Here is a 12,541-nt window from a genome sequence, read left to right on the forward strand (position 1 = left end):
AATGCATTAAAATAGTGCCTTTAACGTAGAAAAATGTCCCAGTGCGCTTCACAGAAGAGTAATCAGATAAAAATGGATGCTGAGCCAAAGGAGGGGATAATTAGGAGGGTTTCCAACAGCCTAATCTGAGTGGTGGGTTTTAAGGAGGGTTATAAAAGAGGAGAGGGAGGTGAAGTGATTTAGGCAGGGAATTCTAGCATGTGGATGGCTGAAGGCAGAGTCGCCAGTGGTGGGTTGAAGGGAGGGTTGGATGCACAAGTTGCCAGAGTCACAGCAATGGAAGGTTGTGGTAGGGTTGTTGGGCTGGAGGAGGTTAGAGATTTCATGTATCTTTTCTCATTCTATCTTCTAATCTGTTATAGTAATAAACGTGCATTATACCTTTTGAAAATTCAACTATTTGCTACTGTAAAAGATCCAAATGAATTGCTGGTGAATAGAGAGGTGGTCTCAATCTCAGCAGTTTGGAAGCATGTGAAGTTTTGCCACCATATGAGCAGAAGGAGTCCACTGTTAAATTCTTAGTGTCATAGAAAATGGTCTCCCACGACTCAATGCTCCTTTCCTCCTGCAGTATGAATGTGTTGGTTACATGAAATAGCAGCTAACAAATTTGAATAGTGAAATTGAATTACAATATTGGGTCCTAGCATGAGTTGCAATTATTGTATTCCTTTTAAAAATTAATATTGCAAAGAATTGTGATTTAAATTCAATATCTCTTTCTTGTCCCTTTTTGATGTGGCACAGAGTAGCAGGATGTGGGTTCATGCCTGTAGTTTTCTTTAAATGAGATGCTGATGGGAGGCACATGCAGATATTAAACAGAGAATTGCTGTTGTTTACCTCCTAGTGGCTGGTGGAAAAGAAATCAGCACAAGTTGCCTTATCTGTTTCCTTTCTTCCTTGGTCATGGAAAGTTGTATGGTAATTGTGACCTGGATTTGGAGGGAAGAAACCAAATACTTTCTAAAAAAGTGAATATCCAGGAATTGACTAGACAGTGGGAGGAAGCTAAATTAACCTCAGCAGAGTGAGTCAGTGATCCAGACTGTTTGTTTGAGTCTTAAATTAATTCAGAGCACACAATAACTCATCTAAACCTGTATTCTCTCCTGTCTTGTACAAAAGAACAATAAACAGAGGTGGGGTGGTTGGGAGAAAGGATGCGAGTCATAAATCTCTAACTTTTATTAAAGGGAAAATCATGGTTACCTTTCTTCAATTTTCCTATAAACAAGGCAGTGAGTTGGAGAAAAGAGGCAAAAGTAATCATTCACATCCTCTCCTTTATGCAAGAAGATTAAGAACGTGAAGGCATTCCTCATCTGTCTCTATAGAGTTCATCTCGTTTTTGCATGGGTGGCTCATTGGGTAATGGAGGAAGCAAAGGGTATCTTACTTTTGCTATTTCTCTTGCTCTTTATAAAGTCTGCCTTCTGGCGATAGAGGACGGTCTTGGCCTGTATCCACCAATTGGTAAGCACAAGGGGTTTGTGACTCACTGTCCAGTAACAACCACACACATTCAACACAAAAACAACCTAAAAACTCCTGGTCTCCAGTTTGTTGTCTCGCCACTGTCTGCTTTATAATTAATCTCCATATTTTGGAACTAAACTTGGGGCTTATAAAGCTTGCAGATCAATACAGGTGTGTTACTGGGTGTTTGTGTGACATTACATTGAAATACTGTGACATGCTATTTATTGCATAATAACTTTTATTAAAGCAACACAACTTTCTTTCTAATATTTGTACAATATATTCTGATTATTTTGTCCTTTAACAAAAACTATTGCTTATAGATTTTAATATAAAAGTAATGACATTTTATGTAATTTTAGCTCAGTAATTCTGGTTTGAATTAAAGTATAACATTTGAGAATGCACTATAAATGGATAAATTTCAAAGTGAGTCTACAGACTCAGTATCCCCTTTTTCCCAGCTAAAATAGTTTGGTTGTGTAAATCTGCTAACTTGCTGATGATAGGGTTTTCCCCTTTAAATTATTGTTTATAAAGTCTATCTGTGGGGCAGGGTTGACAATTTTGTTATTTTGATTTGTAATTGCAGAGCAGTTTGACATGATTGTGGCACATTAAGGATGATTATAATTTTCTCGGCCCAGTGACTCATTTTTGGAGGCAGTCTTACGTATTTGCTTTTATTTAGAGATGTATCTACTGTATTAAGAATTTATATAGCACCGAAAGTTGGTGCAGTCCTGTTTCAGGACAGACAGTAAGTGTGTGACATCTGAAGAGCTGTTAGATCATAGTTTCTGCTTTTATTTTAAACTAGTCCATGTCGATTACTCTTGTGGCTGTTCTTAATCAGATAAATGTAGATCTGCATAAATGATGAGAAGTTAGTTGTTTTTTAAAAAAAAGTTTGATAATTCAGTTTTAATGAGTACTGGTGATTTACCTGGAGGAACAAATCAATGAAGACTCTGAACTGGAGTAATTTGAGCTTGGAGTTTATTGCTGTAATCAGATGGCCATGATTGTAAGTAAATGCCACATACTAAAGTAATCCTATTTTTAGTTATGTTTTATTAGAATTTTTTTGCAATTGCTAAAAACTCAAATTTATATTGTAGTTATGTATTAGCAAATGGTTTTTAAAGTTTACCTGGCTTAAGTACTGAGTCATCGACTAACTGTGCCATGATTCACTTAGGTGTTTAAATGAAATTTGTCAGAGTCTACAATTGGTCATAAGAGTATTGTGACAATTGAAGATTACCATAAAAAATGTTTTTGAAGTATTTTAAATTTTAAAGTTCAAAACTGATCTATAGACCTGTAACTATAGGTGGTAGATAATACAATTATACTGTAAATTTTTTTAAAGTAAATTTTTAGGTATAAAACTGACATTTTGCTGTTCTCAACTGTTTCTATGCTTTATTTTTTATCCCATTTACACTTATTTATTTTTTTCCCCATCTGCAGTTCCAGTTCCCCTTGCAGACTGAGCTGGAAGAGGTATGGTCAAACTGACATCTATACAATCCTAATAGAAGCCAATTCCTCGATGTCCTGATGTGTGCATATTTTTAAGTAGTCCCAGTTTTCTCCTTACAGTCAGTCTTGTTATATACACTAAGCAATGGTACAACAGCTCTAGTTATACACAACTTTTGTGGCAGTCTCAACCTGCTGCATAGAAAAGATTCCACTGGGTTCTGCAGCAAGTTTTTTGTGTTATACTGTACTACTGGGATATCTATAATCAACATATCAAATGACTGTGGGTGGTAATGTGCCTCCTTCACTAATGTTTTGACAACTTTAGGTGAATTCTTCTGTCTTAAAAGTCCTATTTTGCTTTGAATCATTTTGCTTTATGGTTTGCAGAAATTAGACCGCTTTGGTTCTGCTTGTATGTCTCCTTGTACTATAGTTCAAAGAGCCAGCACAGGCACGATGGGCCGACTGGCCTCCTTTGCTGTATTATTCTATGATTCTATAATGATACCCATAGATTTGCGAGTTCACTATCTCAGTACAAAAGTTGTAGGTTACTTCATTACAATTTGGGTGCTGTTGTTTCATGTGTACATTTCCACATCAGGATGAACATAACGTCATCTCCAAAGCTGAATTTTTAGGGAAAAAATTGTAATAATGTAGACTATGGTGTGTGCGCGCATGCAAATTGTAGGAGAGTTGTCCAGTTCATGCCTATTCTGCAGCAAATTAACAGCTGCTATTCACAGAAATGCATGCTCAGGTGTTCCTCTACCAAACTCGAGGAAAGTTAGTTAATGCTGCTGCTTCAGACATTTAGTGGATGCTGATTGTAAGCTGTGTGGGAGTCATCGCAAGACGTGATGGCTATATCCCAAAATTCATTTTGTAAAGGGAACATGTTGCTGAGATAAAAGGCTTAGCACAAATGTACTAAGTAGGTCATTTATTTTAATGTTGATACCTTACAACTAAAATCCAGTTGAAAGTCTGTGTGAAGTTGAGGTCTTCAGATCAATGTGCTAATCGGTATGTTTTTGAGTTTTGACTAGGTATGGCTGATTAAATCAAATCAGAATCTTGTGACAGTGTATAAAACCATCATTTTTATCATTTTACTCCACCTTTTAGGTCATTTATCGAGAGTACCTGCCTTCAGGGGAAGGGGGTGAAATTGTAGCAAGAGATTTGTAAAATCACAATGAGTACTCAGTGACCTTCCCTATTAGATGGTTGCCGTGGAATTATGATTTTGGCCGTTAGGTTTCCCCAGTGGTTGCTGAGATGAATGCACTCAAACTTTGATTTATTTGGGAAATTAATTGTAAACAGATATTTTGGCTTTAAGATCTTACCTTAGTAATTTGACTCCTGACCATTTATGGTTTTACCTTTAGCAACTTGACTACAGCATGCTGTAATTATTGTAAAAAGTTGTGTTAATTTCTGTTAACATAAGAAATAGGAGCAGGAGTAGGCCATACGGCCGCTCGAGCCAGCTCCACCATTCATTAAGATCGTAGCTGGTCTTCGACCTCAACTCCACTTTCCCGCCCGATCCCCATATCCCTTTATCCCCTAGAGTCCAAAAATCTATCCATCACAGCCTTGAATATACTCAACAACTCAGCATCCACAGCCCTCTGGGGTAGAGAATTCCAAAGATTCACAACCCTCTGAGTGAAGAAATTCCACCTCATCTCAGTCTTAAATGGCTGACCCCTTATCTTGCGACTATACCCCCTTGTTCTAGACTCTCCAGCCAGGGGAAACAACCTCTCAGCATCTACCCTGGCACCACCCCCCCCCCAGAATCTTATATGTTTCAATGAGATTACCTCTCATTCTTCTAAACTCCAGAGAGTATAGACCCATTCTACTCAATCTCCCCTCATAGGACAACCCTCTCGTCCCAGGAATCAATCTAGTGAGCCTTCGTTGTACCACCTCTAAGGCCAGTATATCCTTCCTTAGATAAGGAGACCAAAACTGTACACAGCTCTTCAGGTATGGTCTTACCAAAGCCCTGTACAATTGTAGTAAGACTTCCTTACTCTTGTACTCCAACCCCCTTGCAATAAAGGCCAACATGCCATTTGCCTTCCTAATTGCTTGCTTTACCTACATGCCAATTTTATGTTTCTTGTACGAGGACACCCAAATATCTCTGAACGCCAACATTTAATAGTTGCTCACCATTTAAAAACTACTGTTTTTCTATTCTTCCTACCTAGGTGAATAACCTCACATTTCTACATATTATACTCCATCTGCCACCTTCTTACCCACCTGCCACCTTCTTACCCACTCACTTGTCTGTATCCCTTTGCAGACTTTGTGTCCTCCTCACAGCTTACTTTCCCACCTAGCTTTGTATCGTCAGCAAACTTGGATACATTACACTCGGTCCTTTCATTTAAGTCATTTAATATAGATTGTAAATAGCTGAGGCCCAAGCACTGATCCTTGCGGCCCCCACTAGTTACAGCCTGCCGACGTGAAAATGACTTGTTAACTCCTACTCTCTGTTTTCTGTCCGTTAACCAATCCTCTTCATGCTAATATATTTAGTTAGTTTTCTGTAAAGCTCTAGTTTGTCAACATTAATTTCTGTAGGAGGCTAGTTATTAATTGGGGCATATTGTAAGAATCTGGATGATAATGCAGGTTTGTTAAAACATTAACATTGAACATTGAGCTTAATCTTGTTAGTATATGTTTGTGCCCGGTAACATTTTCTTTCAATGAGTCTGTCTTTCTTGTCTACACTGGTGTTCCTGGTAAGGTTTCCATTTACGATGTTGCTACTAGGCATAGATTTGACATTAATTCTAATAAATTATCGGTAAAATTGCACTCAACCCAATCCATTTTTATGTTGATATGCTTTTATGTAATACTCCTAATTCATTACATCAAATTGTTTCTACCATTACAAATCCCTGGTTAGACCGCACCTGGAGTACTGAGAGCAGTTCTGGGCACCGCACCTTCGGAAGGACACATTGGCCTTGGAGGGAGTGCAGCATGGGTTTACTAGAATGATACCCGGACTTCAAGGGTTAAGTTACAAGGAGAGATTACACAAATTGGGGTTGTATTCTCTGGAGTTTCGAAGGTTAAGGGGTGATCTGATTGAAGTTTATAAGATATTAAGGGGAACAGATAGGGTGGATAGAGAGAAACTATTTCCGCTGGTTGGGGATTCTAGGAGTAGGGGACACAGTCTTAAAAATTAGAGCCAGACCTTTCAGGAGCGAGATTAGAAAACATTTCTACACACAAAGGGTGGTAGAAATTTGGAACTCTCTTCCGCAAACGGCAATTGATACTAGCTCAATTGCTAAATTTAAATCTGAGATAGATAGCTTTTTGGCAATCAAAGGTATTAAGGGATATGGGCCAAAGGCGGGTATATAGAGTTAGATCACAGATCAGCCATGATCTTATCAAATGGTGGAGCAGGCACGAGGGGCTGAATGGCCTACTCCTGTTCCTATGTTCCTATTACCATCAGTGATAGATCTGTAACCACCAGCACTTCACCCTCATGTTATTTAGATTAAAATGATCTCTCCAAACACAACCCAAGCTTAGAAATACAAAGCCTATAATTGGACTGCTGGGTGTTTTTCCACAGTTCAAATGGACATGGCATGATAATTTCATATGCCTCCTGTTATACTTTCCTGAGATCATAGTGATTCATTAGAGTGTAATTGATAAATATATACAGAGCAATGTATATGAACAGTAGTGATGAACCTTCTCGAAGGATTAATCTGAATCCCAAATGTATGACAGTTCCAACAGTTGAACTTGCCTTTTAATTAGAGGGCCCAGGATGGAAAACTAGCCTCTGGAATCATTTAGGTATCTCATCAAACTTGGATCAGGCGGTTTAAAGATGAATTTTGCTTTGTAGCTGTGGAGTAAAGAGAAAGAGCTTGCATTTATATAGTACCTTACCACATCCTCAGGACATCTGAAAAGAATTCACATCCAATTGATTACTTTTGAAGAAGACTCACTGTTAAAGTAGGCAAATGTACTCCATTTTCTTTGGGGGGAGACAGGAGGCGAAGACAGATAACTCATGACAATTTGTGGCATGGAGAAACGCCCTTGATAGTTAATCCTTCAGTGCCATTGATGGTGGTTGGGTATAATTCTTTACACCCACAGGCAACCAACCCTCTACTTCAAGGATGAAGTGAGGTGGGAAATTAAGCAGAATAAGATCAAATACAGTTAAACTCTGTGGTAATGAACAGTTAAAATGAAAACTCCCTTTGTAATGAAAGGTTTCCAAAATCCTAGCACTGTTAGTCATTCCAATGGCTCCTAGTACAGTGAACCTCATCTTGTTATGATACCGAATGCTTAATTATGAAGAGATTCTCCTGTATATCTAACATAGCTATGCGATCGTAGTTTGCCTGCGTAACAGGTATTTAAAGAGGAGCCTTCCTGTTTTGATGGAGTCATGTGCAAGAAGTATAATTTAACAAGTTATAGGACTGAATCATTTTCTTTTTATAATATATTACAATGTACCATTCCCTAATGTTGGCATTACCTATCCGCTCCCATTTGGGAAAGTTAGCAGTTGTGGGTTTTAAGTTTGAGGAAGATGTGTTGCAAGAAACTGAATTTACATAAACAATTGCATCTGATTAGCACCCCGTTAATGTTACCTTGCAGCCTAATCGTTAAAAGTGGAAGGTAGTGGTAGGACTTATTTTAAAAAGCCTATTCTTTTTTAAACAAAAAGTAGTGCTATGTTATGTTGTATAGAAATTTACTTGGTTGATTTTCAGTCTTTTTTTGTTCCTATGTTCATTGTAAATGGTGTCCAGACCTGGAATATGTGATTTTATTTATCTAGTCTCTGTGATGGTTTCCACTTTCCCCAAGTAAGATGTTCTGGATTAGTTCCCCTTCTCCATATCCCCTGTTTTCTTGTAATTCCAATGCATCTAAATTGTAGAAAATTTCTTTCCTGCACATGCATTAGATTATTAAAAATAGAAATTGTTTTTAAACACATCTGTAGATTATTGCAGGTACGTGCCAAATATGTTAGTCATGAAAAATTCATATATCTGTATCAAACATGTTCATGGTATTAAAATACAGCAGAATAATTTTCCTTAAAATATATATCCAGTTATAAATCAAATTTAAGAACATAAGAAATAGGAGCCGGCTCTGCCATTCAATAAGATCATGGCTGATCTTCTACCTCAACTCCATTTCCCCGCCCTATCTCCATATCCCTTGATTCCCTTAGTGTCCAAAAATCTATCGATCTTGCTCTTGAATGTACTCAATGACTGAGAATTCACAGTCCTCTGGGGTAGAGAATTCCAACAATTCACCACCCTCTGCGTGCAGCAATTTTTACTTATCTGAGTCCTAAATGGCCAACCCCTTATCTTGAGACTATGACCCCTAGTTCTAGACTCTCCAGTCAGGGGAAACAGCCTCTAAGCATCTACCCTGTCTAGCCCTCTAAGAAATACATTCGTTTCAATGAGATCAGCTCTCATTCTTTTAATCTCCAGAGAATATAGGCCCATGCTATTGAATCTCTCCTCGTAGGACAACCCTCTCATCCCAAGAATCAGTCTAGTGAACTTTTGTTGCATTCCATCTAAGGCAAGTATATGTTTTCTTAAGTAAGGAGACTAAAACTATATGCAGTACTCCAGGTGTGGTCTCACCAGAGCCCTATATAATTGCAGCAAGACTTCCTTACTCTTATACTCCAACCCCCTTGCAATAAAGGCTAACACACCATTTGCCTTCCTAATCGCTTGCTGTACCTATATGTTAACTTTCTGCGATTCGTGTACAAGAACCCAAATCCCTCTGAACACCAACATTCCTTAGTGTCTCACTTTTTTTCAAAAAAAAAATCTGCTTTTCTATTCTTCCTACCAAAGTGGATAACTTCACATTTCCCCACATTATACTGCTTTTGCCACCTTCTTGCCCACTTACTTAACCTGTCTATATCCCTTTATAGCCTCTTTGCGTCCTCCCCACAGCTTACTTTCCCGTCTAGCTTTGTACCATCAGCAAACTTGCATACATTACACTCGATCCCCTCATCTAAGTCATTGATATATATTGTAACAGCGGAGGCACAAGCACTAATTCTTGCAGCACCCCACTAGTTACAACCTGCCAATCCGAAAATAACCCATTTAATCCTACTCTCTGTTTTCTGTCCGTTAACCAATCCTCAATCCATGCTAGTATATTACCCTCAATCCCATGAGCCCTTATCTTGTGTAACAGCCTCTAGTGTGGCATATGAGAAATCGGAGCAGGAGTAGGCCATATGGCCCCTCGAACCTGTTCCACCATTCAATCAGATCATGACTGATCTTCAACCTCAATTCCACTTCCCCGCCCTATCCCCATATCCCTTGATTCCCTTAGAGTCCAAAAATCTTTCGATCTCGGCCTTGAATGTACTCAGCATCCACAGCCCTCTGGGGTAGAGAATTCCAAGGATTCACAACCCTCTGTGTGAAGAAATTCCTTCTCATCTCAGTCCTAAATGGCCGACCCCTTATCCTGAGACTATGCCCCCTTGTTCTAGACTCTCCAGCCGGGGAAACAGCCTCTCAGCATCTGCCCAGTCACGCCCTCTAAGAATGTTAATCATTTCAATGAGATCACCTCTCATTCTTCTAAACTGCAGAGAATATAGGCCCATCTTATTCAATCTCTCTTCATAGGACAATCCTCTCTTCCCAGGAATCAATCGAGTGAACCTTCGTTACACATTCTCTGAGGCAAGTATATCCTTCCTTAGATAAGGAGACCAAAACTGGACACAGTACTCCAGATGTGGTCTCACCAAAGCCCTGTGCAATTGTAGCAAGACTTCCTTACTCTTGTACTCCAACCCCCTTGCAATAAAGGCCAACATACCATTTGCTTTCCTAATTGCTTGCTGTACCTGCATGTTAACTTTCTGTTTTTCATGTACAAGGACACCCAAATCTCTCTGAACACTAACATTTAATAGTTTCTCACTATTTAAATAATATTCTGTTTTTCTATTCTTCCTACCAAAGTGAATAACTTAACATTTTCCTACTTTATACTTCATTTACCACTTTCTTGCCCACTCACTTAGCCTGTCTACTTCCCTTTGATGCCTCTTGCGTCCTCTTCACAGCTTACTTTCCCACCTAGCTTTGTATCGTCAGCAAATTTGGATACATTACACTCGGTCCCTTCATCTAAGTCGTTAATATAGATTGTCAATAACTGAGGCCCAAGTACTGATCCTTGCGACACCCCACTAGTTACAGCCTGCCAATCTGAAAATGACCTGTTTATTCCTACTCTCTGTTTTCTGTCTGTTAACCAAACCTCTACCCATGCTAATATATTACCCCCAATCCCATGAGCCCTTATCTTGTGTAACAATCTTTTGTGTGGCATCTTACCGAATGCCTTTTGAAAATCCAAATATGCTACATCCACTGGTGAACGTATTGTGGAAGGTTCAATGTCAATTCATCTCCTGTCCGTCCCTCACAGCAGAGACTACATTTTTAATGGTGATATATTGTACTCTGCGTCAGAGTTAGGCAGTAATTGCACTTTCAAATAGCTGATGTACAACAATGTACTATAATTGGAGCAATTGTTTGCCGTAGCTCTGTTGTAAGTGATAAAGCACTAAATGAAGGGTGTCCATAAACACTTAAACTGTGACCAGCAGACGGAATTGAGTCTCACTCACAGAACAAGATTGGGTGACATTTCAGTAGGAAAAAAGATTTGAATTTTCAGAGAGGTTATGTGTTTTTGCAATATTTGGAAAAACAGCCCTATTTTTCCAAATTTTAGAAGAAACTTCAAACTACGTTGTGGTAGTTTGTGTTGCACCACTGTAGGCGACTGAAAAACGGCATGAACGATTTATACTTCACCGGATTTTACAGAATTTATGTACAGAGTGTCTCTAAAGCTGGTATTTAATAAATAATATATTAGAGAACACATTACACACCAAATTCAGCAGTGAAAAGACAGCAGATGAAAATGGCTCATCACGTATCATGGGAACAAATTGTGTTCTTTTTGAGGATAGCCAGCAGAAATGCTAGACCGGCCGTTATTTCTATTTCTGTAGATGCAGCTTAGTTTGGTTGATTAAGCTCATCCATCTGAACAGGTGAACAGGACCTCGGTTTAACATCTCATCCAACAATGCAGCACTCCCTCAGTGCTGCACTGAAGTGTCAGCTTTCAGTCTCAAGTGAGAGTGCTGTCAAATTGAACCAAGATTTCAAGTTGTACATCCAGATCCAAGTGGTTCTTTAGAGAAAGCTGAGCCACATTTGTTGCCAATTGCTGAGTTTATCTACCAGGGCAGAAGATAGTGTCGTGGGATTCTGACTTGTGTGAAAATAAATAAATTGGAAAATGCTAGAAGCATACAGTAGGTCAATCAACAGCTGAAAGACAAAGGTTAATGTTTCATCTCCAGGCAGATAGTGATATTTTCTTCAGCTTTGGCCAGGTTATTTGTGATGTGGATTTGCTACATTTTTTAGTCCTGGATAATTGCCAAACGCTTTCTTTTTCTTCCTCCCCTTCCTCTCTTCCTTCGCTCTCTCACTAATAACTGCTCTCAAACTTTACTCCATTCCCCTCTTTGTTCTTCAGATCTTCATCCAGTTTCCTATCCTGTTTCTCTTTTTAGGAACTTGCCCCATCAGCTGCTGGAAACCCCAGGATAGCTACACTGGGTGGGTCTCTTTTCCATGCATCTGTGTCTGAGAAACCACTGGGCCATGTGACACTCCTGCTTGTGTTAATGAACGATATGCAATGAACTAGTTGGGTTTAGCTATGGATGTGGATGGTGCTAATTTTGTTTGCCCCAATGGTGGTATTAGGATGCTGATTAGGAATGATTATTATCTAATAATCTACACTTCACTTTACTTTTTGCCTTTATTTTCCTGTTTAATTTTCTTGCCTTGCCTTACTTTTCCTCTTCCGAAGGCAGTGACTTGTATTAGGGTGTTAGCCTATGAGTGCTGGTGGCATTCTGGACTATTTTGAATCTGGACCTATAGAGTGGCACTGGGCGTGAGCAAGAGGAGTGCGCCACTAATTCATTACAGGTGATCCAATTAAGAGTGCATGCTGGTACCTTGCCCAAATTGGTCGTTCTTTGTGTGGGTGAGCTGGATAATAAATGTCAGCAGGCTATTTAACAACAACAACGTGCATTTATGTAGCGCCTTTAGCGTAGTAAAACGTCCCAAGGCGATTCACAGCGATTATCAAACAAAATTTGACACCAAGTCGCATAAGGAGATATTAGGACAGGTGACCAAAAGTTTGGCCAAAGAGATAGGTTTTAAGGAGGGTCTTAAAGGAGGAGAAAGAGGTAGAGAGACGGAGAGGTTTAGGGAGGGAATTCCCTAGGCTTAGGACCTAGGTAGCTGAAGGCATGGCCGCCAATAGTGGCGCAATTAAAATCGGGGATGTGCAAGAGACAAGAATTGGAGGAGTGCAG

The 12,541-nt window shown here is 39.2% G+C and overlaps 1 protein-coding gene across 2 annotated transcripts in view; it reads left to right on the forward strand.

The window, feature by feature from the left end:
• The window catches only part of trpm7 (transient receptor potential cation channel, subfamily M, member 7), a 146,499-nt gene that overhangs the window by 14,637 nt on the left and 119,321 nt on the right, over window positions 1–12,541 (forward strand). Inside the window, exon 2 of one of the 2 annotated variants that reach the window (XM_067971209.1) lies at window positions 2,962–2,994. The exons of the other annotated variant lie outside the window; for it this stretch is intronic. Coding sequence (XP_067827310.1) covers window positions 2,962–2,994 — 33 coding nt within the window. The remainder of the gene's footprint in view (window positions 1–2,961; window positions 2,995–12,541) is intronic. 2 annotated transcript variants of the gene reach the window in all.

The sequence above is a fragment of the Heptranchias perlo genome, chromosome 34, assembly GCF_035084215.1.
Source record: "Heptranchias perlo isolate sHepPer1 chromosome 34, sHepPer1.hap1, whole genome shotgun sequence".
Classification (NCBI taxonomy): domain Eukaryota; kingdom Metazoa; phylum Chordata; class Chondrichthyes; order Hexanchiformes; family Hexanchidae; genus Heptranchias; species Heptranchias perlo.